Raw genomic sequence first — 26,358 nt, 5'->3', positions numbered from 1 at the left:
CACCACGTCTGTGGGATGCAGGGATGCTCCAGGAAAACACAGACCAGCCGGTGCCTCCCGTGCCACGGGCAGGCGGAAATCCCACTCCAGCTGCTGAGCTGGCTCGGCTGCCCTCCTCCTCCTCCTCTTCCTCCTCCTCCTCCTCCTCACCTCGGCCGAAGCCACCGCAGTCTCCTCCCCGGGGCAGGCGCCTCCCGCCCGGCTCAGGGCCCGCAGTTCCCCTTGGACAACAAAATGACCCTTCTCCAGGCGCCCGAGGCTGCAAACACATTTCATGGGGGGCTCGGCTCCCCCCTGGTCTCTCGCTGCCGCCTCCGGAGCCGCTCAGTTGATCTCTCCCTCCGTGAATTCCTCCTTTATGGACTGTTTGCGGGATTTGCAGTCCGGGAGGTCGAAGCCGAAGTCGGCCCAGTCGTCGGCGTTGCCGCGGTTGGGGATGGTGATGGTGTGGCGCACGCGGAAGTGCACGGCCTCCATCACCCGCTGCCGCTGCAGCTCCCCCGAGCTGCCGATGGAGATGGTGGAGGCGTTGCTGCTGGAGCGGATCAGCTGCTGGGCCCCGTAGTCGTGGCTCTGCTTGAGCTCCTGCAGACCCCGCCAGATGATCATCCTGTACTGCTCCGGGATCTTCAGTGCTCCGAGATCCTGGAAGGACAGCAGCGCTGAGGCACAGCCGGCAGGGACGGGGCTGTACCAGCGGGACCGAGCCCTGCACCCCCCGGTCATGCTCTGGGGGCACGTGGGCTCGAGGCCTGAGCACCCAAGGGGCAGGGCTGGACCTCCCCCAGGTCACGACAGCGAGGCCGTGGGTGCATCATCCCCCAGGTGATTCCTCTTTTGTAACCCAGTTATTCAGCCACAGCACTGCAGGTCAGAGATGTGTTTTGGGAGGGGTTCACATCAAACCGATGTGGAAATGAGAGGAAGGACAGGGAGGGGACCATTCCCCTCAGACACAGGTTCAGAGCAGCACGTGAAGCATCCTTGTGCCTGTTCCCCTGGGCTTCTGCTCCAGCCCTGGCCCAGGAGGCTGGAGCAGCACCTGCCCCCTGCACCAGGGTGGTGACAGGGGCTGTCCCAGCACCACAGGCTGAGCTCACACAGCCAGGGGAGGTGGGTGACCTCCCACTGGGAGCCCTGGGCCAGGACAGGCACGGGCACAGTGGGAACCTGCCAGGGATCCACGTTAGTGCCAACACAGAGACTCGGGGGAGTGTTACTGGAACAGACAGTATGCAATTAGTAGCTACAAACGCCGACTCGGACACAAAGCTCAGCGCCCTGACACAAGTTTTTGGCCATTCCAAACATTTCCTTGGACAGCTGACAGATGGTCATGGAGTTAGTTCAGCAAATGGTCCAAAACCAGGCTCAGGTTACGCAACTGGCCCCAGCTACCAGTGACAAATCATCATCTCTCCCACTGTAGGTGTAGCTGCCAGGTGGAGATGCTGCTACACCTGCCTGGGGCAAAATGGGGTTGGGCAGGAGCTCTGTCTCAGCCAAAACACCAACTCTGGGATGTATGGGGCTTGCCATGGCTCAAAGGGTTTAGGATTATTTGTTTTCCTTCTTCCCATTCCCCTGACGGGCTGGGGAAGCCCCAGCTCTGGTGCCACCCAGGTACCGGCACCGCTGTGTGGCAGCAGCAGAGGCTGAATGCTCTGGGGCACACACAGGTACTTCCAGCATCCCCTCTGTGTTTTTCCTGCCAGCTTTTGTCTGATCTTGGCTATTTCATTCCTGGCTTCCCTTGTTATAAATGCCCTGGGCTCAACTCCCTTATTTCAGCCTCTTTTGTCTTAAAGATTAACAGGGGAAGAGGTGAGATCAGATTAAACCTCCCTGAGCTGCAGTGGGGTGTCCCTGCTGGCTCTGTGGGATTTGGGGTGTTCCACTGAGCACCTCAGCTGTGTTTTTTGTGTTAGATGGAAAATCTCCCTGAGCTCTGGCCTGGGGATCTTTAATCTCTGTTGTTTCTGACAGTCTGGAGGAACCAGCTGAGATTTGTGGTTTTCATGAAGGAGATGCTGCGAGGCTGCAGGAGTGGGAGGCAGCAACTCTGGGAGCACATGTTTTCTGTGAGGGGTTGGGGCACAGGGTTCCCTTCCCTTAAAACACTTTTGGTTTTGCTTTTCAGACCAACAGCTGCTGGAAACAAGTGGTAAGAACAGATCTTCCCAAAGCATTTACCTCTATGGATAGGTTCTGCAGGTGGTAAATATTCTGTAACCCTTGTGAGGTGAAATAGTCGATGCAGTTTGGACACCCCAATCCTGTTAAAAAACTGCAGAAAAAGTTTGGAAAATAAAGTGGCATTAACTTCTCATGAACAACAGCTGTGCTGGAAACCATCACTGTGGGACAGACTGTGTCAGGCCATGGAGGAGTGGGGGACACAGAGAGCTCCACGGGTGGGACCTCCACTGCCACTGAGGTCAAAGAGAAGTGTGGGGTTATGTTCATTCCTAAAGCTACATATGTTTTTCTCCTGATTTCAGAGGTTTTGGCTCAGGAACTTACTCAGAATAATGTGAGGGAGCTCAAGCTACTGGGGAGGGGTGTCAGGACATGCCCTGGGCTGAGCAGCACAGCCAGGCTCTGCCCCACATGGATGCTGGTGCAGAAACATCTGTGGTCTTTTTAAAGACCAAAACATTAAAAAGCTGCAGAGCTGTGAATGCATTCCTGATGGGAATAGTCCACATGGACCCATTCCCAGGCGTTGCTGGAAGGAAGGGGAAGGGGAAAGCTCACAAAGCTACTGCCATTGGACATGTAGGACAAGACCCTTGTCTGGATGCATTTAACTTCTGACTAACCAGGGAAGGGTTCCCATGGGGGTGTCTGAGGGCAGTGGGGGTTTCTGGCTGGTCGGTAGCTGGGCTTTGGTTGCTGAGCTGAGAGGAACAGTCTGTGTGATTGGGAGCAGTGATTTCTCAGTTGGGGCCGGTGGCCAGTTGACCAGTTGCCAGGCAGATGGGAAGGTTAGAGCGAGGGACACAGCAAAGAACGGCAGAGGACAAGACAGGCAGTGCCCCGGGCGCCCTCCCTACCTGACGAGGCTGGGGTCGGGGTTGTAGGGCGGCGGGGGGGTGCAGTGGGACCCCGACACCATGGACTGGGACGAGTGGCCCCCGTTCATTTCCCCGTTGGGCTGCATGGGATGGCTGTTCAGCATTCCAGGTCCTGGCAGGGACAACAAACGGACCTGTTAGACACCCCCTGCCGTGATCCCCCCCTGCCTGGGAGGGAGAGCCCCTGTGCTGGGGCTGGCCAGGGGAGCACGTACCCATGGGGCCCAGGCTGGGCGCAGTGCCGGGGCCGTGCTGTGCTGGCTGCCCCACCAGCTGGTTCACAGAGGGCAACTTGTTGATCCCTGCGCTGTGGACTTTGTTCATGGGGGAGAGGACGGGTCCATAGGAGGAAGGTGTCTGCAGCTGGCTCCTGTGCGGGGAGGGCACGTGCTGCTCAGCCTGGGCCGGGGATGGAGCTGCCCCGCCGCAGCCTGCAGCTCCCCTCCAGCCCATCAGACCTCCCTGCCGAGGCTCCCTGCCCCTCCCCGGGGGCTGTGGGGTCTCAGGGGCTGCAGCAGGACTTACTGCCTCTGCAGGAGCTGCTGCTGCTGCTGCCGGTAGGAATCGACCAGCTGCTGCGGGACCAGCTCCACCAGCTCCAGGCTCTCCTTTATCTTCATCAGGATCTCAAAGTTCTCCCGGCCCCGAACCTGGAGGAGGGAACAAGCCCAGGATTTTTCTGTATCCCTGTCCCACCTGGCTAATTCCTTGTGGTCCCTTTTTTTCACCCAGAAATGCAAAATGCACTGTCACTGTGGCCAGAGACTGCTCAGGATCCAGCTATCCCTTGAACACGTGCATCCATGGATGCTTTTGCTCCTGTTTCCCGGGTCTCTGCCCAGCTCTGCTGCCCTGTGGGAGCCTGTGCATCCCTGACCTGCCTGACATCCCCCCCAAAGTGCTGCTGGCAGAGGGGACAATGCCACCACTGTCCCCAGCCGAGCTCTGGCCCTGTGCAGCTCACCCACACTTACAGGCACGTAGTACATCTCCTCCTCCCCGTGCCTCCGTTTCTTGATGCCAGTCCCCAGCGCTGGGATGCTCTGGGGGCTCTGCTTGAACGCTGGAAGGGAGAGGGGAAGAGCGTTGGCAGGGTCCTGGGAGGCAGGGCATGGTGGGGAGCACCGGGCTCGAGCCATGCAGGATGCTAAAGCCATTCCCCCGGGGCTTGGCATTGGAGTGTCCCTTTGTTATTAACAATAATCAATAAATATTTCTGGCCATGAGAGCCCTGCACAGGCAGCTTTGGGCTCTGCAGGGAGAGGGGAGGGATCTGACTCATAAGACCGTAGATTTAGTGGAGAAAGGTCAAAGTGTTGTGCCTGGGTGTGGATTGGAGCCCGACCTTGAGGCGTGCAGGGGTTTGGGGTGCCCTGGGGGACTCACTGCGCTTGTTGGCGTTGCCGTTCTTGGCCGCGCTCTCGTTCAGCGCCTGCTGCTCCCGGAAATGATCCTCGTCGGCCTTCCGGTCCCTGCCGGGGCAGGCACAGATCCGTCCCTCGAAGGATCTCCTGCCCAGGACCTGGCCACTGGGAGAACAGAGCAATCAGTGACCCTGTTTCCCCTCGGGAAGTTGGTTGTGGCTCAGTCCAGCTCAGAAACCAGACCAGCAGTGTCCTCCCATCCCTCTGTGGGAAGGGATCCTCAGGGATGGATGGAGGCCCTCAGCAGCGGGCTCCTGGGGAAGAGGAGCTCCTGGGGCAGAAGAAGGCTCCAGCTGCAGGGGAGAAGCCAACTGAGGGCTGGGTCCCTGGTCCCTCCATGCCAGCCTTTTCTGGGCTGGCAGAGGAGAACATTCCCATGCCATGGGCTGGGGCTGTCACATCCCCTTCCCTGGGGGTGCTCCCTGCAGGGGAGGGTTCCTTCCCAAGGGCCCCCAGCCCTCCCACAGCAGGAGGGACACCCATCCCTGCTCCCACAGCCACTCACTCTCTCGTCTCCAGGGTGATGATGATGAGGATGGGCCTCCTGTTCATCCCTCCCACGCAGCTGCTGTTGCACATGAAGTTGTACAGGATGGTGGTGAACTCGGTCCCCACCTGCCCGGGAGGGGAGAGCAGGAGCTGAGCGGGGAGTGACGGGGGGAGGCAGGCAGGGACACTCTGGGGAGCGAAGAACTGGAGGGGGGGAAGCAGACTTGTTTCCCCCAGGGAGCGAAGAAGAGGGGCACAGGGTACAGGGCTGGCACCTTGGCAGGGCAGCACCAGGGAAAGGGGATGTGGGGATGGTCCCAGCTGGAACAGGGGACTGTACAAGGACTGTGGGGTCCCGCCCAGCAGGACTAGAGGGGATGTCCCTTTGCACCCCTCATCCCTGGCCCAGGCTGCTCTGGGATGCTTCACAGGACTGGGAGGTGCAGATGCTGAATGCAGATGCTGAATGCAGCTGCCACCAGTGCGGGGGGGAGAGCAGAGGTGGCCTTAAGGTGTGCCAGGGCAAGGGGACACTCTGGCCTCGTGTGTCCTGCCAAGCAGCCTTGTCCCCGTGGGTTCACCCACAGTGCTGGCACGAGCCTGTCCGGAGGCAGAGGCCGGTCCTGCCCCCTCCCCAGCAGCCGGGTACCTGCGGGGGCTCGTAGGGCACCATCACGCTCTGCCGGCCCGTCACCGGGTCGTCCACGTACTGCGAGAGGTTGTTGCCTTCCACCCGGATGAGGTGGCTGGCAGGGGCTGACTGGCCTGCAAGGCAAACCTCTGGTTAGAGAAGTGGCTGCCCAGGATGCCCATCGTGTGCCCACGAGGGCCGTGGCACAGGGGGTGTGTGGCTCCCGGGCCCGGGGAGGGTGGAACTCACCGTCGTTGAAGTCGCGGCCGAGCTCGTGGTTGGGGCAGCGCTTCACCACCTCGGTGACGTGCTCTGCCTTCTTGTACACGGGCATGGCCCGGATGATGGTGCCCGGGGGCGGCGGCGTGGACACCTTGATCTGGATGGGGCATGTCTTGGCAATCTGACAGTAGAGCTTCTTCAGCAGGGGGGAGTACTGGGAAACAGGAGACACCCGTCAGGAGAACATCACTGAGGGGACAGCGGCTGCTCCCCTGCCCACCCTTGGCTTCCTTCACTGTGGTGTAAACACAGGGCTCCCTTCTCTTCCCTTTCCCCTGGAAATACTGAAATCTGACCCATTTCACCCACACTGTGTGGTGTCCACTTTCCACGTGAAGCAGATACAGCCACCTCGTTCAGGCATCGTTCAGCCCGTTTTGAAACATTTCCCTGAGTCTGTTCTCGCACCGGGCTTGTGGCTGAGTGGAGAGCTGGGAGCACCAAGGGCTGAGAACACCACAGCCCAAGGAAATCGTGCTTAATGTCATTAAAAGTGTCATGGCTAATTATACAGGACCTGGGAGTTTAATTCTGGCACAGACAGATCTGCCCTGACCCCAGCTCGATCCTTTGCAGCAGCAGTGGCTCGTGGAGGGGACATGGTGGGGACACGATGGGGACACGACCACTGCCCGGGGTGGCCATGGGAGGAGGATGCTCTGTGGCACTGGAGGCAGCACCTGCAGCCACTCCTGCATTGAAAACAGCTTGTGGCCACCAAATTCCTCCCTGTGAGGGCACAGAGGGGTTTGCTCGGAGGCAAACTCCCCTCACAAGGACCCTGAACGGGGGCAGCTCCTGGGGCTGCAGCTTGAGCCGCTCCAGAGCAGGGCTGGGGAAGGAGAACATGTCCTTCACCTTCCAGGAACTACCCGGGCTCCCAGGTGTGGGGATGTGCAACTCCCTTCCCTCTCAGCCGTGCCATGCTGTTTTCCATCTCGCAAGGAATGTGTTTGCTACACACGAGCCCACCCCTGCGCCCGTCCCTGCATGGCAGGGCATGTTCCTGCTCAAGGTATTTTATCTCATCCCCACAACACAATGCCTGCTGCCAAAAAAATACCACCGTGCAGAGTATTTGTGGGGATGTTAAAGCTTGTCCTGAGCCATCCAAATACAGGTGTGCCGAGGGGAGCCAGGCTGCAGCTCTGCTCTGCTCTCCTGGTGCAGGGGGATTCCTGAGCTGGGGCTGCCCAAATCGGGGGGCTCAGCAGCTGCTCAGATGGGTCTGGGAGCAGATTCAGGGGCTGACATGAATGGCCCAGTCCCCACTTTTCCTGGCCATGAGCGTGTTTCAGTGCAGCTGTGGATCAGGCAGGAAGGATCTGTGTCTCCCTGCCCTGCTGCCCTGGCTGCAGGATTGGAGCCACCTGTGCCTGAGTGAGGTGCTCCCACCACCTCAGGGACTGAGACAGGGGCAAGGGAGATAAACCATTTCCAGGTTTGTCTCGTTGAGGTGGTCTCCAGGAGAGTTCTGGGAAGACATAAAAGGCACAGGCTCTCCCAAGGCAAACAGCAGCAGCTCCTGCAGTCTGGGGATGTGTTGGGTCAGGCTGGCAGCAGGTACCAGCTCCTGGAGGCGCAACAGTGAGGTGTCCTGGAGTCAGAGCCTGCTCAGCACTGGGGAGAGCAGCACGATGCTGTGGTCCCTGGAGGGTGTGACCAGGAGGGATAACGTGAGCTTGAACCCGGCAGCAAGAGTTAACCCTCCTTTCTGCAGGTACATGGACTTGCCCAGCAGGAGAGGGGACCTTGGAAACACCACCTGCTACTGGAATGGGCAAGTTCTGCACTGACACTGGATAATGCTGACTGCATGGCCAGGTTAGCTCCCAGCTGTGATCCCACATCCCCAGCAGGGATCAGGCCCACGGGCTCCACTGGGAATGCAGTGACTCCCCCTGCCTGGCTGGAGATGAAGCTCCCATGTGACTGTAGCCCAGGGAACCCACTTGCCCACCACACTGGGGTTTAATGCCCTCTGTTTGAGGAGCCACTGTGGCAAAACAAGGGTTATTTGGAGGGGGCTCTTCCTTGCCAGGTGTTAAAATACTGACAACTCCTGTCAAAGGATCCTTTCATGTAGACATTCCCGGGCAGCCCTCAACATGCCTGGGAACTATAACTGCTCTGGAAGAGCAGAGGTGCATTATGGCAAGTTCTTTGGTAACAAATTCTCTCGTTATACCATGTTATGACATGGATAAATCTCAGTTAAATAGCAGAGCAGTTCCCTGCGGGGGGAAGGTGCAGGCATGTCTCCACTGATAACCTTATCATGTCCCAACAGCTCCGGGATCGCCTTCAAAGATCCCTCCACTCTAACAAACCATTCTTTTAAGGAACTCTGTGTTGATAATCCTGGGCAGGAAAAGTCTGGGCTGTGCCCTGGGCAGCCGTGCTCCTGACTCCTCACAGCGTGGAGCCTTCCTGTGTCCTGCCACTGCTGGGGCTCAGCACTCCCAGTGCCACAGACCCAGCCTGGCCACGGCCACCAGGAGAACCAGCATTGTCTGTTTGGGATCCCAGGAGGCTCTACATCCACAGCTGTGCTTCCAGCCAGGAATAGCCCTTGGCAATGCACCCTCTCCATAGGGGACAGCCAAATCTGCACTGAGCAAGGTTCCACTGAGCAGGCACCTCTCTCCTCCTCGTTATCTGTACTTGCTAATTATCTGCCCCGTGCCCATCTCTGTGCCAGGCTGTGCTGCATCACCTGAGGCCCTGGTACCTCCCAGCACAGCCACAAGGAGCACAGGCACTGCACAGTCCTCAACTTCAGGATGAGACAGCGGCACAGCAGGAACCAGAGATCAAAACACCAGGATTTAGTCCCAGGCCAGTGCAGCCTCCTCAGTGCTTTGGCTCTTGGTTTGCCATGACCACATTTGTGCCACCTGCACCGGTGGAACCTTGGGCTGTTCACTCCCATCCTCCCCATTCCACAGCTCTTGGACAAACTGACCTCTCGAGACTGGCCACATGGGTCACAAAGCTCAGGTCACTCACTCTGCTGCCAACTCGCTGCCGGGCACAGGAACAACATCTTGGGACACCTGGACACCTTCCTGGCATGTTCAGACTTCAGGAGCAGGATTCCTTTCACACCCCAGAGGAGCCTGGGTATGTTCTGCCCTGGACACCTCCTGTCTGTATTTTCAGTCCCTGCTCTGCCCTGGGAGCTGCTGGTGTCTGACTCCACACTTACATTAGTACCAAGGTCATCTCTGTTCCTGGAAAACATCAGAGTGCCTGTTATTGTGTGTTTGAGGAGCACAACAGGTTTCTGTGGCTTGTGGCTGCTGGGTTGCTCCAACCAGCCCAGAGCAGCAGCAGTGCTGACAGGCTCCCTGAAGCCTATGGAAACACACAGAACCTGTATTCCTCTGGGATTTCCTGCAGCTTCCAGTGTCACCCTTGGCTGCTTGGCTGACACCGTAATGCCAGCTCCATCTCTATCCATTCCCTGCTGCTGCTGTCCATCCTGCAGAACACTAGGAATAACTGGAAAAGCCAAGTTATCTAAACCCTAGCAGCATATCAGCACTGAGCTCTTTCCCTAAGGGCTTGGTAACACAAAGGGTCTTTGGATGTGTTTGAGCTGTGGCTGCTTCTTTGGTGAGATGAGACCTCAGTGCACCAGTGCCAGGTGTAACAGGACACAAATCCAGCCGAGGGACAGAGCTCCTGGTGCCATTGGCTGCCGTGAGGCTTTACCATGGTTTTCTTGGTGCCACTGCCCCAAGGTGTGCTCTGCACACCACAGGATCCCAATGAGCCAATGCCCCACAAAGGGCTGTGGATGCAGCACTGACGTGGAGCCTCAGCATCCGCTGCTGCCCACCCTGATCAGGGACCAGGACCCGCTCCAGAGGCCACTGCAGTGCTCAGCCCTGGGGCTGCCTCCCCACGCAGGAAGAGGTGGTTTTCCCCATGGATGATGACAGCCTTGCACAAAAAACAGCCTGAATCCTGTGCCTGGACAGACCTCCCGGCACAGTCCATCTCGCCCGGCCCTGCACGGGCAGCAGAACCGCTAGGAGGATGTGTCCCAACAGATTCGGAGCTGATAAAATCTTATTTATCTTCAACTGTTGACACTGAAGCGTCTAGACTTGCCTGTTCGGGAGGCAGCCAAGGCCTCCTTTCCCTCTTGAAGGAAATGATTTGCTCAACAATTACTTTTTCCACAAATCCTCCCCCCCTCCTCCCTACCAGCCTCCTCCTCTCCTACATTCCAGTCTCCTCATTAGCTCTGCTCAAGACGTGTCCGGGGCTGCAGTCAATGGATCCCAATAAAGCCACTGGCCTGGCAAGGGGGAGAGAAGAAAAGTGCTGCCTCCGGCTGCTAATTTCCTTGTGCTCCCCAGCGAGCAGCTGCGGAGCTGCATCCTGGGACAGGTTCGGGCAGATCACAGCCCAGAGGTGATAATAACGTGTCTGTCATCTTCCCCAGGCGTGTAGCATCTTGCAAACCGCAAATACCGTTAACCGGCTCGGACGAATCTGTTACGGCAGATCCTGGAGGACGTGCCGACTGCAGAGCTAATTCTTTTTCTGTCTAATTTTTTTTAATAACCATTTTTTAATCACCGGCCTGTAAACTCCTCACTGAGCTGGAAATTCCTCCCCAAAGCTACTTTGTTGCTCATTTACTATGAGCTGGGTTTGAAGATGGCCAGCGCATCAATGATGCTCGAGAGGAGAGGAGAGTGTCCAGCGGGGCCTGAGGTACCTGTCCAGCACACAGGTGTGCTGGGAAGTGTGGGCACTGCCCTGGGCGTGGCTGTAAGGGGTGCCCTGGTACCTGTGTCCCTGCCTCTCCAGCTTCTGCACCACAGCAGGGATGGATCAGGGATGCTGCAAGGGATGCTCCAACCCCCACCTCCCTGTGCCTGTGGTCCCTACACCACAGCTGTGGTGCACTGGGGTGACACCAAGTCACCACCAACTGTGCTTAGGACACAGGGTCTCAGCAGAGTCCCCTGCTCCCCCCAGCCATCCTCAGCTGCAGGGGACCCCGATTACCCTCAGGTCCCCCAGACCACTGAGGTCCTGGGGCTGGGGCTGCCCCCCAGCAGAGCAGCACAGGGAGGCTGCATGTGCTCCAGCCTGCATCCTTCTACCTTAATTGGCATGTCACAACTGCTAATTGAAATCCCTTGGTTCACCCCCAAAGGAGTCCTCTCCCTGCCTTCCCCAGTGTGCATATCCTTAAAATAACTACCGGGGTTGTGGCTGCTCTCAGTCACTGCTGAGCCAGTGCTGGCACTCTGGGGTGTTTAATCTCTTCTCTTAGGTCTGGCTCCCTCTGTGCATTGGATGCTCAGATCCCCTGATCAAGCCGGCCCGGAGCTCCCTCTCATCCAAAAAGGAAGCTGCAAATCCAGCCTGGAGGTTGTTTCACACGTGCATTATCAAGTCTGGATGCAGGGGCAGGCTGGGAGGGGAGGGAAGAGGAGGCTGAGCTGGGCTTGTGAATTGTTGCTGGGAACAAAAATATGGAAACCAGAGCAGCAAGAGCTGGGCTCAGGGATAGCACTGGCTCTGGAGATCCCGGCAGGGCTGTGCCGTGAGGAGGGAGCTGCTCCTCCTGCTCTCCCACAGCCGCTGCCTGCAGTGGCCACGGGCAGAGAGTGGGTTTGCTGAGGGTGCACCAGCATCTCTCCCCCCCTCCCTTGTGCACCAGAGGTCATGGGCTCCCAACTCTCTCCCACCTCTCCTGCTGGAGAGCGTTGCCTTCCCGATGGAGCAGCATTGCCAGTAAGTCATTCCCTTGACCTGTGCATTCCAGACACATTTGAGATAGTGGAGCTGATAGCAGGATCGTGTTGGAACATCGCACACCGAATTCCTTTGCCTTTTTTCTTAATTCCATTGTGTCTGGAGCTCCTGGAGCCTCATCCACACCCTGCAAAAGCTGGTGGAAAGCCTCCAGTGGGCTGGCTTCAATGGGCTCTGGGCAGGCTGGTGCTGAGGTTGCTTCCCTACTTCCAGCATGCCAGAATATCCACACTCATCTGCCCAGCTGCTCGGATAGAACCAGAGATGTTTGTGGCTCAGAGGCAGTGTCCTAAGCTGTGCATGGCCCCTGATCATCTCCAGGCCATGGCTGTTGGACAGGAACTTCTGTGGGATATGAGGAAGTGCCAGAGAGGATTTGAAGAGTGGGCTTGTAGTCTATAGATGCTCCTGAAGAGTTTTCCCTTGTCTTTACAACCATCTCTTCCCCAAAGAGCTTCAGGCAGCAACCAGCAAAGAACCTGCCTCCTGCCACATCAATTATTCCCATCCTCCTCGTTCAGTTTAGGATCAGGCAAAGCATTTCAGCTCTCCAGTGGCCACGCTCCAGCTGCAAGATCTAACGAGTAACTGGAACCAGTTCCACGTGGCCATCTCCCCCTGGCTGAGCACTGGGATCCAGTTTGCTGTGGGTGACTGCTGGCCAGCCATCCATGGAAACAGGAGCAGCTCCCCTTAGCTGTGAACATCTCCAGCCTTTCCCTCACCTGCTGTTTGCTCCCTGAAGCAGCAGCAAGTCCCTGGATGTGGTTTGGACCTCCCTGTGCCTGTGTCAGAGACCCCCCCTGCCTGCACAGCCTGGGGGTTTGTCCATCTCCCCCTGGCTCCAGGGGCTCCGTGCAGGCCTGGATGGCTGCCCCACACCGTGGGCTCGAGCCCCCACATCCCTTGGCAGCCCAGCCACGGGAGGCCAAAGACCCCATTAACACTTCTGCGGGTCTGGCACACGTGACAGCGTCCGGCGGGGAGGGAGCCCTGCTCTGCCACCAACCCGACTTGAGAAAAATCCTAATTATCCATCAGTTACCAGCTGGCCGCTGCGGCGAGGGGCTGCGGCGAGGAAAGCGCCGCGATCGGCTGCGGCTGCAGCGTGTCCGGGCAGCTCCGGGCTCCCGGAGCCCGACGGCTCCCGGCGGGCAGGCAGGATGCCGGCGTGCCCCGTCTTGCCGCGCCGCAGCTCCCGGTCCTCCTCCCAGCCCCGCCGGAGCAGCCTACCAGAGGGGGGCTTCCAACCTACAGGGAAAACCTTATTTTCAGCATCTGGCCGTTGCTCTCTGCGATAAGAAGGCCATTAAAAATGAAAGGGAGGTGGCAGCAGCCTGGAGGGCTTCCCACAGCACGGAACAGAGCCGCTGCTTCGGTCCAGAGCTGGTGGTGACGTGTGGTGCTCAGAGCCCAGCCCGGGGGGTCGGGACATCCAGTGTCACCCACTGCTGCCCAGCGTCCCTCTGCAAGGACAGAGCTCAGCAACGTGAGCCCTGAACCCCTGTCCCAAGGCTTTGCCCCTTCTCCATTCACCCCTTTCCTAAAATTAGAAAATCAGCATTTAGAGGCAAGAGAGAGCAGCTGATGATGCTCTGGGCCCATTCCCCACACTGCTGTCCCCAGACTCCTTCCTTCTTCCTCCTCCTGCATTAAGCCAAGGGCGTCTGCTAAAGCACAGCTTATCTCTCAGGAGATATGCAGACTCCTCATTTGAATCCTTCAGGAGCTGGAGAATCCACTGCATTCCTTGGTAAATTGTTCCTATGTTTAATTATCCTCACTGCTAAAAAAATTCCACCTTGTTTGTAGTCTGAATTTGCCTGGCTTCAGCTTCCAAGTGCAGGATCTTATTATATTTTTTTTCTGTTAGATTAAGGATCTTATTATATCTTTTTCTGTTTGATTAAGGAGCTGGCTGCTATGAGGAACCATCTCCTGGGCACACCACGATCGAGCCACCCTTGCTCTTCTCGGGGAGACCTTCCTTGCAGAACACTTCCCTGGTATCACCCCACAAGGCATCTGCACCATATTTTTTATCTTCTTCACAATCTCCCTCCCAAACAATTTCTGTTTTGTCAACAGAGGGTTTGAAGTGTGGACAGGAGCATCATGTGTGCAGACACCTCGCTTCCCTGCCCAGGTGACAGTGTTGTGACCAGCCCTGCAGAGCAAACCATCCCAGAGCAGCCAGCTCACCTCCAAACACTCTGCTCTGGACCCTCAAGATCCTTTGGAGCCTCCCCTCCTATGCACAGGAGGATGGACAACACCACATCTTCCAGAGAGGTTAAACCAAAAGGCCACTGAGCTACACATTTCCATTAACAAAGCTCATGATTGTATCAAAAATGACCCCAAATCATTTGACAAGATGACTTGCATGAACTACTTGCTTTGGCATTGCCTGTACACCAGCTGTCCATTCCTTCATGGCTGGATCCTCCCTGATCTGACCCCAGACTGCAAGAGACCTTCAGCAGAGCCTTCCTGCAGCACAGAGGACTCCCTGCTGCTCTGAAATGCTGTCCAGCACGTTGGCTCCACCAGGCTTGTGGTCGAAGCTTGATGTAAAGTGATCAACCACCCTGGCATAAATCATTTGGTGCAGTGAACCCCAGGGTACCCAAAAGCCACAAGGCTTCCCCAGACAGGGCTGAGCCAGGCTGGGCTGTTCCCTCTGACGTGCTGGCCCAGCCCACGTGTGTCCTGCAGTGCTGCTGCCCTTTGTGTGACTGTGCTGCCAGACATCCCCGTCTGTCCCCAGCCCTCCTGACTGCTACATGTGTGTGCTCAGCTCCTGTGCAGGGTCACAAACCTGTGGTGATTGACTGGTAACAGAGGACATATTTATTTTGCTGAGCTCCTTTCCCCACTTTACCGGGACAGCCTCGGGTGTGGCAGTGGCACTGCAGAGCTCACGGCAAGTGGGAGGAAGGCAGTGGCCTCATCTTCCAGCAATAAATGTGTCTGTGACAGCCCCGCCAGGAGGGCATGCAGTGACACCAGCTGTCACAGCAGCAGGACTGTTCCTCACGTGGCACCTCGGCGAGACAGACCCGCTGCATCCACACCAGCAGTGCTGCAGGAATCCCTGTTTCAAATGAAACATCCCCTGTGCTCTCAGGGTGCCAACCCACTGCTGGTCTCTGCAAGGCTCAGCTCCAGTGCAGTGAACTGTGGGCTGCTGAGTTCTGACCTTGCAGCCATTCTGCTCTGGGGGGATGCAGCCACCCCAGTGTTGTGGTTCAGGGGGCCACACACCTTGGACTGCCTGCCCTGACTGTCCATAAAGGCTTGGGAAGAACAGCCATCCTGTAACTGATGGGAGTTATCCCCCAGCAGGGATAGGATCAGTCTGGAGTCACATCATCCTGCCCCAAGGACCTCAAGTTTATTCAGTTCCTAATGAAATGCATCCCTGAGCAACATCCCGCAAGGAAAGACAGTGGAAAGAGTGGAGACTTAACCACCCCTACGAGGGCAGGTCGTGTTTAACCACGGTGCTGTCCCAAGCCGCTGATCTGTGTGACTCAGCTGTGCAGCTCCAGCCACCGGCCGCAGGGAAGCTGCTGGACTGCTCCAGCCAGGAATTCGGCTGCGTTCAATTCGGCTGGGGAGGATGCAGGAGCCCGTCGCCTCCTGCACCCTCACCAGGACACACCGGGAGCATCCCACGTGCAGCAGCACCCCCCGGGCTGCTGCCCGGGTCTCCCTGCATGACAGCATCCAAGGATGCTTTTTATCTCCCGTGGGAAGGACTGTCTTGGCAATTAAACACGTCACCTCCCGAAAACAAAGGTCATCATCACTCCTGGGGCTGACACATCGCTCCTGGGCTGCTCTGCCCGTTCCATGGCAATGTCAAACCGCAGCCCTGGAGGAAACCCTCTCTGTTCCCATGGGATGTCGGTCTCTCCAGCCCAGCCTTTCTGCTCAATCAGTGTTTCCCGGAGGAGAAAACCCTCCCGGCTCCAGCGCGCTGGTGCGCGGCTCTCCCGGGCGCTCCGCGGGCACCCGCTGCAGGAGCGCCTCCGGCACTGCCCGCAAGCGCCGCTTTCCTCAACAGCAGGGACAGCGCTGCGCTGAGCCAGGGACGCGAAATCAGGACCCTTCTCCACAAAAAGCACAGCGGCCCCTGCACGCTTTCCCCTGTCACCGGGTCCCTGCTCCGCGGAGCTCTCCTGTGCCCGGCGGCGGGAGCGCGCTCGGAGCGGCCGTGGACCAAACCCACATCCCGGCTCCCGAGGAGACGAGCAGACGGCACGATGTGATCTCGACTAAAAACCCACTGTGGTTAAAATCCTACTCTGCCGTTTGCCGTGACTTCTAGAGATTAAGTTACTCCTCTGATACGAGGTGGAAAAGGATTGTAAATGACAAGCAGGAATTTACGGCAAAGCTGGGAACGGCGCTGGGAGATGCGAGCAAAGCTCCCTCTCACCCACAGCCTCACCTCTGACAGTGCTGGCTGGCAAAGGTGTTGGGAAGCACCGGGAGAACAAGGCAGGTACTTCCCCAGGACATTTCTTTTGGGGACATTTACCTGCAGTTTAGGGAATTGCAGTGAGAGAAGTGACATTGTAGCTGCTGTTGGGAGAAACCCCTTGAAAAGCAAGCACGGATATTTCCTGCATGTTTTGCTTCCCAGGACCACCCGTGCAGGTGAAGTCCCCATGGCTGGTGGCCGTGTCCCACAGCTGCCCTGCCAAGCGTCCCCACCACCGAGGTGTTGGTTGGTTGGTGGCGGTGAGGACGCTGAGGGTGGTGGTGAGCATCTCCCTAGGGACGGTAGAAGACATGCAACTTACTGTCCAGGTGGCTGACTTGGCGGTGCTGGATTGCTGGAAGGTCACCTCGAAGTGGTGTGGGCCGGGGTAGTCGGTGTTGGAGGGGATGACGGGAGCCGGGGACATGGCGTCGAAGGTAGAGCTGGGCTGCGAGTAGGGAGAATGCGTTGGGACATTGGAGGTGTGCTCCGAGCTGTAGGGGCTGGTGGAGGCTGCTCTGCTGCCGATGCTCTGATCCATGCTGTTGTTCAGCAAATTGAACTGGGACTGGAGGAAGGGAAAAGGGGAGGAGGGAAAAAAGAAAACACCAGCCAGTTTAGAGACAGGGAAACCTCAGCCACCCTTCTCCAGGGCTGGGGTGTCCTGTTACAGCCTCCTTAAAGGGCCAGCATGTGGGAGGGGAGCCAAAAGAGCTGGTCTGGGTGGCTTGGGTTTTCCAACAGGTCACCACTCGTGTGAGGGATCGACTCCAGTACTTAAATCATGCCCCTCGATGTGCTCCATCATCACTGGAGGCAGTGGGGTGCCACAATCCCAGATTTCCAGCACACCTGCCTAGGGAAAGCCACTGTTCTGACAGCGGGGAGAGGGCAGGGATGTTCCGGGGCTCGCTCAGGTGTGGGAGATGTCCTGCTGTGGGCAGGGAGTGACAGCCCTGTCCTGCACACAGGGCTCTGCTCCACAGTGGCCCTTCCAGCAGCCAGAGTGTCACAGCTCAGTGAAGCTGCCCTGGCAAGGTGACCAGCAGTCCCTGGCAATGGCATTGCTCCGTCGTGACAGCAGTCCTGGGTGTCTGACCTGTTTTCTGACCTGCCCCTCTTGCATTCACTGGTCAAGGACAGACACCCACACATCACTCCTGGGAGCGCTTCTCTGAGCCAGCCAGCCCTGAGCAGTGGTTTGTAGCTTGTTTCCCAGTGGGATGTTTGCTCTCAGTGTCTGATGCAGCTCTAATTTGGGGAAAACCTCAAACCTCCGAAGCGCGTGGCTGCAATGCAGCCACTGCAGGAAGGGCACAGGGCAAACAGACCCATTTAGGCACGTCCTGGCTCCTATTCCAGACCTGCTGGACCAAATCCTGACTTTTTACAATTTTTTTCTTATTCGTCTTCTGACCAGCTACTGTCAGATACTTCCAGTAAGAGCTGGCAGCTCCTTTACCCTCAGGCACAGCCTAAGTACAGTGACATTCCTGAGAACTGCGTGGCTAAAGCGGCCTTAATATTTCACCAGAAAATCAGACCCAAATACAATTGTTTCTCAAAGCAATTAGGATGGTTTTTTTGCCCACAAACCTGGAATTCCCAAGTTGCTCAGGGCTTGCCCTCACCCTGGCAGCCCCAGAGGCTGGTGCTGTGGTGGCCACTGGGGCTGTGCCGGTGACCACAGGCAGTGGCCAGTGCATTGCTGTGTGCTGTCCTGGCTCCCACACCAGAGCACGGACAAGGTCCCCCTCGACTGCCCCCATGCCCCAGCAGGACTGTCCCTGTTCCCAGCACCCGCTGGGGCAGCTCTGGGAAGCCAAGAGCTCTGGAAGCAGCCGTGGGCACAGCCAGCAGGCTCAGCCTTCCCCAAAGGGCTGCAAGGCTCACGGCTCAGGAATCAAGAGACGTGTTTTAACTTGGGATCCCAACCTCACCCAACCGTCTACAATGTGGAATGGTTTAAAGGCAATCATCCTTCTCCAGGGAAGTTCTCCTGTTGCCTGCATCTCTCACAAGGTCGTTGGAGCCTGTGACTAACTGGAGGAATGCTGAACAAGATCTGGCTTGCTTTTACACATCCAGCCATTTTCTCCCTAAAATATGTGCCTAAACCCCTCTATTCCTACTCACAGCTCTATAAATAGCCCAGCCAAAGACAAGCCAAGCTTTCCATAATCCTGGGCTTCACCTGGAGAAAAACTTTGGAAAAAACAGGCATGTGGAAAGCCCTTGCCTTCCAGCTGGGAATTGCTGGGCAGCAGCTGTGGGGACTGTGGGCAGGGCAGCACTGGCACGGTGGCACAGGCAAAGCTCAGGCATCAACCAGGAGAGCAGCAGCAAAGGAGAAGGGATTGCTGCTGGACAGGGCTGATCTACAGCCCAGATAATCCAGGAGTATCAGGACTGAGCTGTTTTTCTCTTATGCTTAGAGCCAGGACTGTGTGGGGCTGAAGCCATAAATGGGCAGGGGAGTGGGGACCCTCCACTGAGCAGAGCATCCTGACCCCTGCATGGGAGAGAACTTCCCCCGGGAAAAATGGTGAGATATGAGACCCAGGGTACCACCTTTGCCAGCCAGGTGACACAGCTTCCCGAGCACCAGGGCTTTGGGAATCCACTGGCAGAGAGACCCAGTCAGGTGCAGGGGGAAAATGACCAACTTGTTGTTCAAAATTGACAAAATTATGGAAACATTCCCTTAAAAGACAAATCAAAGGCAGGTGTGTTTATGTGTATGTGTGTAAATATGTTCATACACACACATGTTTGTACACACACACACACACACAACTGCAGCAACGACCTCCCAAGGAACAACCCCAACAATCCCGGGACACACGGCTTGGTAGCAACACACACAAGGTAAAAAAGAGGAATGAAGTAATTTCCTCCTATCTCTGACTGCCTCTGTGCCTGAGCCGGACTGTTCTGAACGTCAGAGACAGACACAGACCCCTGAGGAAGCACCCTCAGCACCCAAGGACAGGGCTGAAAGCACATCACCTGCAGCACAGGTACCACTTCACCTGCTCTGCCCTCCCAGGGGTTTCCAGCAGGGAAGGGAAGCCTGCCTGGGGCCATGGCGTGTGCCGTGGGCTCGGCTGAGGAGATCCCCAGTGGACAACAAACTGGTGCTGGGGGTGTCCAGCACCGCAGGTGTTCCTGGGGTGGATGCTCCAGCCAACACCCCCGTGACTGTGCACATGGATGAGGAGCCTGCACTCCTTTCACCCAAGGTTTAAATCACACCCTGGGCTCTGCCAGCACCGGATCAGGCAAAGCCAGAGGACCAGTGAGGGAGCTGCCGAGGCTGCAGCATCCTGCACTGACACGGATGGGGGCTCAGGAGCGGGGCTGGAGCAGCCCCAGCTCATCCTTGCAGCCATGGGCTGGGGACAGGCTCATGCTGGGACAACCCCTGGAGCATCCTGGGCCACAGCACAAAGGCTGGGCTGGCAGAGCTGGAGTGGGTGCCCCAGCAGCGGGGGATAATCCCAGTAAAAGCAGCAAGGCAAACCCCGTCCCTAAGGAGCAGCACCTACCGTGGTGTAATGCTGCATCGGGTCGCTGACGTACAGCATTTTAGTTGTCTTGGGGTTCACGGAGCGCGGGGAACCGTCCTGCCCCGGGAGTCATGGGGTCGGGGTGGCGATGGAGGAGCCGGGGTGGGATGGTGGGATGGTGGGTGGAAGGGGCAGTGTGGGAGCAGGGCCGGGGCGGGCAGCGCCAGGGATGCTGCGCTGGCCACCCGTGTGCCGCCGTCTGTTGGCTCTTGGGCTTTTTTCATCTCCCTTAGTTCTGTCAACTTGCTGCATCCAACAACAAAACGGGGCCCACCCCTTCTGTCCCTCATGACTATTCATTAAAGCACAGGGCAGGCCCCAGCTTGCCCAGTGATGGACTGGGCGATACCAACCATTCCCACTGCAGGGAGAGCGGGGGTCCAACTCCACCATCAAACCCACCCTGGTCCCACTCCTGAAAGCTTCTTCCAGCCACATGGGGCTGGAAACCTGCTTGGCTGGCACCTGTCACCAGCACACCGATGTGGCCGTGCTTGCACTGGCCAGATGATGCAGTGACCCTGTGAGAGCTCCGTGTCTCAGTGATATGGAGTTATCCCTGCCTAGATGGATAGATATGGATGGGTGTGGATGGATGAATGGATGGATGGATGGATGGATGGAGGGATAGACAGGGATGGATAGGGATAGATAGGCAGAGATGGCTAGCCAGGGCACTGGGGTGACCTGCTCCAAGTCACCGAGCATTGGTACTGGTGCTGAGCCCCACGAGCAGCAGGAATCAGCACGGACTGAGCAGTCTCTGCACCACTGTTTCCCCTCTTGCCTCTGTCTCAGTCCAGTGGTGTCCTGTTACCCGTGCATTTACTGTCACACGCCCCGGGCTGCACCAACCCTGCCGGGCTCGGCTTCGGTCCCAGCGGGAGCGAGGGGAAAGGCGAGGGCTCGCCCGCCCAGCGAGGGGCAGAGCCCCAATTATCAGCCCTCTGCCCGGCTCCTGCCCGCTGCGGCAGAGGCTGGGAAAGGAGGGAAAGCGAGCGGAAAGCGAGGGAAAAGGGGCTGGGGGAGGGGAGGCAGCTGTCGGGGAGGGAACGGCGGCTTTTTGCAGGGAAACGGCGGCTTTCTGCAGGGGGATGCTGCCAACAGCCGGAGCGGCTGCAGGGATGCTCCCGGGAGGCAAACCTGCTCGGGGCACCAAACAGGCACGAGTGCCCTGCATGTCTCACACACCCACGGTGCTTTTCCAAGACTCTGCCTTTGACAGAGGCAAAGGCTTGTAGGATGGGCTTTAACTACGCACCATTCGTACCAGAGCGAATGACCCCCTGTTCCTGTCGTGGGACCCGAGCTCTGCTGCCCTTACAGTGCTGAGCCCCTGCTGCTGTGTGCAGAGATACTGTCCAGCAGTGAGTAGCCATGGTTTTACTGAGCCCTGTGCCACAGGTGATCAGACCCTGCACCAGTGCCAGCAGTGCCACACCTGCAGTGGTTGTTCTCCCCACTGCCTCCCCCAGAGCCCCCAACCCACCCCTGAGGGGAAATCGAGTCTGTGTCTGGTGCAGGTGCCACCTGTGCCACCTGAGCACACTCACCATCACCGAGTCGTTCATGCCTCTCATCTGGAAGACGTCCATGGTGACCTCTGTCTGGTTGGAGACCTCATTGCTGCCGGCGTGGGTGGCTGGAGGGAGGTCGAAGTAGGTGCTGTCTGGCTCCCTGAGGAGAAGGTGAGGACACAGTCATCTTCCCAGTTCTCCAACACCCCTGCCACCACCACCACCCAGCAACTCACAATCCTCTTGAACCTTGTCACCTTCCCAACCCCTCTCTCCATCCTCTGCTTTGATTCCCAGGTGGCAGAGCAGGCTTTGCTCAGGCAAACTGTTGCCTGGCAGAGACTTGGGAAGCTGTGCATCCACCCAGCTCCTGTGGCATATCTGTCACCTTGGGATGTCTTTCTGTGAGAGGATACCAAGGGAGAAAGGATGGAACGAAGGACAGTCCTTCTCCTTTGATTTATTAGAGCATGAGGCTCAAAGGCCAGAAAACTTGCAAATATCTTGGTGGGGCTGGAAGATGTTTAATTTTGGAATGAAGGGTCCTAGGTTAAGTGGACCTCTGCTCTGGCCCTGACACCATCTCCATGCAGCCCTGGAGCACTGCAGCAAAAAAAGGAGCCCTCCATGAGACAGAGCCATGTGTGTTTGTGTGCTGGTTTCAAACAACACTTTGGCAAATGAAATGGGCTGAGCAGAGAGGGTGGAATCCAGGAGCAAAATTCTCAGTGGGGCAAAGGCCTCTGTGGAGAGCAGAGGATGCAAAAGGAACTTGTCTGCTCCTGCTTCCGAACACCCCTCCCGGGCAATGATCCCCCACTTACAGAGTGCTCCAGAGGTGGGCGAACGTGCTGCCTTCGTCAGCCGGAGGTGACTGGGACATCTTGGCAGAGGGGGACTCCGACAGAGGATAAACCACTCTGGGGGCAAAGAGAAGCAGCAGGTTAGCACTGTCAGTGTGCTGGGCCAGGCTGTGCCGGGCTGTTCAGTGCCGTGCCGTGCTGGGCTGTGCCGTGCTGAGCCATCTCATGCCAACAAAGCACCCGGCCAAGGGCAGGAGTCCCCCAAGCCCAGCTCACTGCAGTAGAGACTGGAGCTGCCCAGGGCCCGTGGTGGGGACAGAGCCCCCCAGCCCCAGCAGCTGCAGACCCGGGGGTGTGCAGGGCGTGACCTGAGCTGGGCCAGAAGGTGCATCCGGGGAGCTGCGGGACAGCCCGTTCCTCAGCCAAAGCCTTCCGAGGGCTGTGCACAGTCATACCCGGAGTCCTCCTCAGCCCACTGCCCTCCCCTCACCCTGGGCAGTGTTTCCTGGCCTCTCTCAGGTGCCGGAGGAAGCACAGGACACAGCTCAGCTCTCCCTGTGCTCCCGGAGCCTCTCTGGCCCAGCAGCCGGAGCGGGGAGTCTCCCAGAGCCATCTTGAGCCCCACGCTGCCTCCCTGGGCGGGCAGCTCTGCCAGAGAACCGTCCTCCTCCTCCCTTACCCAGTCCCTGGAAGCAGCAGGAGTGCTTCCCTGCCCTGGCTGACGTGGATGTACCTCAGGCACATCTGGCTGCTCCTTTTACTTGCGCTGGTTTTAGTGTCTCGTTTCAGCTTCGACATCTCATAGTGAAAACCTGAAACTTCCTGCTTTTGGGGTGGGAGCTGCTGAGTCGAGGGCAGCCCCTCTCGGACTGAGGGATGCTCAGGATCTCCCAGGCCCCTCTGACTCAGCTGGGGCTGGGTGCCTGCAGGGAAGGGAGCTAAAACGAAAGCAGGGTAGCTTTCCCCATCAGTAGATCCCGTGAGCTGCTTTCTACGAGACACAACATCCACAGCTGCCGTTCCCTGAGGGTTTCCCACAGCACAGGAGGGCCCTTGTGCCATGGGCCCCATGCCAGGATAGCTCACAGGGAGAGTTTGGTGTCCTCCCGTCCCTCCTCGCCCCACGTGTGACACACAGAGAAACGAAAGTACCTACACGACAGCTTTGAGAGAAAGAAAAGCCTAGAACAGATGCAGGCGACTGCTGGTGGCCTTACCCTGCGTCCATGCTGCTTTCCCTGGCCCGGGGCAGCTTCAGGAAGAAGCCAGGCCTTTCCCTCCAGCAGAGAAAGCACCTCTGCACCGCCCCGGCTGTGTGGTCATCACGGGTGACACCAGCTCTAACCACGTGGCTGCTCTCGTTCTCAAAAGGAAAGAAATCTGACTGTTTTAAGGGCGTTTTGGAAGTTCCCTTTCTCTTTCAAAGCACAACCTGCGCATGCAAAGCCAGGCCAGCTTCTCACATCTGAGCTCTAAACTCCAGAGTACAAAGGGAAGCTGCGGAGGTCGGTGTTGTTAAGGCACATCCCTCTGCTGGGATCCCAGCTCATCCCAGAAAAGCACCTCTGCAGCGAGACTGACAGCCTGGCACAGGGTATCTGGGATGGTAAAGAATCACAAAAGACTTATAAATAGGGTTCCCCAAAACTGGCACGGTGCTGACGCAATTCCATCTGAAAGGAGGTGCCATTCAGAGCCCCATTGCACAATGAATGGTGGAGACATTCCCGTTCAGGGGAGGTGGGAAACCACTGTGATGGTGAGATCCAGCAGAAGGAAAAGACACCCTGTGGGAAGAAGTGGGAGCCCTGTGGCACAGCTAAATTAAAGATGAACTGGGAAGAGCCTTAGAGCCTCATGTTCAGCTCCCTGTCCCTTCCAGCCCCCCAGTTTGGAGGCTATTCCAGCTCTGCCCTAACTGTGTCCACTCCCTGCTGTCACCAGCTTCCCACACCAAAGACCTGGGGTATCATCCCCACTTCTGCCAGTAAGAGTTCTGCAGTCAGACCCCACCGGGAGGATTTATCACCTCCAGAGACCTGAAACTGCTTATTAAAATGAAGATCTCCTTGCCCAGGGAAGGGCAGCAAGGAATTCTCCATCCCTTCCACCCTGAGGCTGCAGGGAGGTGGCAGGAGATGCTTGGCATGACTGGCACAGCTCGGGAGGGACCTTCACTGGATTTATTGCAGGTTTCTAGAGGAAGAGGGACCAAACCATGCAAAGCCAGGGGCTGGTGATGGGATGCAAGGCTGCAGGTGGGATTTGCTGGTGTTCACAGGGAGAGCTGCTCTCCCTGCACCTCCCCAAGCCGGCTCCAGCGATTGCTGGGTTGCTGCTTCCCTCTGTTGCTAGTCAGGGCATTGCAGGGAAACTGCACACGGGAAAAGAGGCCAGGAGCAGGGAGAGAAAGCCTGAGAACAGGTGATCACCACCTCCCCTCGCCCTGGGACTCAGCCCATGGCAGGGCTGCCACCCCTGGGATTGCTGGACCCGGCTGGGTCGCAGTGGGACTGATTCCTGCCGTGCATGCCCCTTCCCTGTGAACTGCCACTGGAGTAATTTCCAAAGATTAGCATGGAAAAGCTCAGTGTACTCAATTTTCCACACTGCTGTGGCTTTGGCTACATCCGAAACGCCAGGTCAGCCCCAGGCCAGCTGAAGCAGCTCTTTCCCCCCAAGCCCCAGAGACAGAGGGATAAGGAAAAACACACACCAAGGTCCCAAGAGCCACCCCAAAATGGGAGAACCCTGGAGAAGCAGAGCTGATGAACCTCTGTATATCCAACTGCAGTTCACTCACGGTTCGTGTTCTGACCACAGACCCCAATATATTCTTAGAATGATTATAAACCCAACTTCCTTCTTTCAGCACTTGAGGAAAGTGAAGGGGTCTCACAGCCCTGCCCGGCTGCTGAGTTTCTGCACTCTCTAGAGGGAGCATCTTTGATCTCACCATCAGCTTTAAGGCTCGGGGTGAGCCCCTAGAAATGCCCAGTGCTATTGATAACAAATTCAGTGCTGTGCTGCCACTCCAGCCCAGGATGAAATGTGATGGCATTTTGCAGCCACCTTAAAGGGAGATAAATGCCCAAACTCTGTATAACAGGGCTATGAGTAATTCCTAAGGACTCTTTGCCCATCCTGAGAAAGGAGGACTCCTGAGAGCCATTGCTATCTCTTACACTCCAAGCTTGATGGCTTGGGAACCAGTCCTGGACCTTCTCTCCTCTGCACAATGAGACCCATTGGGCTTATCCAGCCCACAGCAAACAACTCAATATTTGCAAAATGCTGCCAGTCCCAGGGTGCCAGTGCTGCCCCATGCTATGGTTAGTTTGTCCAGGATTATTAAATCCACACCTGCAAAATGAGGTTTATAAAAGCAATGAAGAGCGAGTGAGTGAGCTTTCCTGCAGCACACTTGAATCTCAGGAGCCCTCCTTGGGTGCAGCAGGTTATTAACTATCTACTTTCCAAGGAGGAGGCAGGCTGGACAGAAATCCTCTCTGGATGGAGTCACTGACAGGCAGCTCGTGGCGGGGCAGGAGGCTGAGGCAGCCGCTTTCTCTCCCTCCCTGGCAGCCTCATCGCTGTGCAGGGACCCTGTGGCAGCCAGCTCCTGCATCCCACCGGGATCCAGCCCCTCCACTGCTTCTCCCACTCAAGGCTGGGCCGGTTTTTACTCCAATCTCAGGCACTCGGGAGCAAACTTTCCAAGACAGTTCAACACTGTGTAACAAGCCCACGAAGCCAAGTGGCCGCGAATCACCTTCCAGGCACGTTATCGAGTGCTCGGGAGAGGGTCCTGCCGAGAAACTCGCACACACGAATAGCAAGGGGTTTCCTTTTGTAGGTTTTTTCCTCCTACCTGCGTTTCGAGTTCCCCCGGAGGTGTCCCGCAGACAGGAGTGGCCTGGGATAGAGGATCTATGTTATTTACTGCACTACGATCTAGTAGCGTCCCGGTCGCCTAGGCAATGACATTGGAGCTGCTGAAAGCTGTGTGAAAAGTGAGGCGAAAGCTCGTGCGCTCCTTCCTGGAACAGGAGGCAGTTGCAAGGGGGTGGGGAATGCTCAGCCGAGCGTGCCGGGGAATTAAGCTGGTCACCAGTGCCAGAGCGACTCCAGGGCAGGGAGCACCTCGCCCGAGGCGGCTGCGGGGGTTTAATCGGAGCGCTTGGGTTGGAAGGGACCTTAAAGCTCGTTTTGTTCCACGGGCAGGGACACCGCAGGTGGTGGCGGCAGGGCGGCTGTCGCGTCTGTCCCTCTGCCACGGGCCAGAAAACT

General features: G+C 57.4%; 1 protein-coding gene across 1 annotated transcript; it reads right to left on the bottom strand.

Annotated features, from left to right (window-relative positions):
* Positions 1-226: 226 nt before the first annotated feature.
* TP73 (tumor protein p73) lies at positions 227-23,389 on the bottom strand. Its single transcript, XM_032708821.1, has 14 exons — positions 23,286-23,389; positions 22,090-22,185; positions 21,302-21,425; positions 16,502-16,747; positions 5,871-6,057; positions 5,640-5,755; positions 5,007-5,116; positions 4,464-4,606; positions 4,052-4,140; positions 3,603-3,727; positions 3,293-3,447; positions 3,057-3,189; positions 2,194-2,287; positions 227-645 (listed from the first exon to the last, which is right to left on the bottom strand). Exons 1-14 carry the CDS (start codon positions 23,294-23,296, stop codon positions 325-327), a joined length of 1,950 nt encoding a protein of 649 aa, XP_032564712.1. The 5' UTR covers positions 23,297-23,389; the 3' UTR covers positions 227-324.
* Between the last annotated feature and the right edge of the window lie 2,969 nt (positions 23,390-26,358).

Source organism: Chiroxiphia lanceolata, chromosome 22 (genome assembly GCF_009829145.1).
Source record: "Chiroxiphia lanceolata isolate bChiLan1 chromosome 22, bChiLan1.pri, whole genome shotgun sequence".
Lineage (NCBI taxonomy): Eukaryota > Metazoa > Chordata > Aves > Passeriformes > Pipridae > Chiroxiphia > Chiroxiphia lanceolata.
This window is presented reverse-complemented; position numbering and strand designations above follow the sequence as displayed.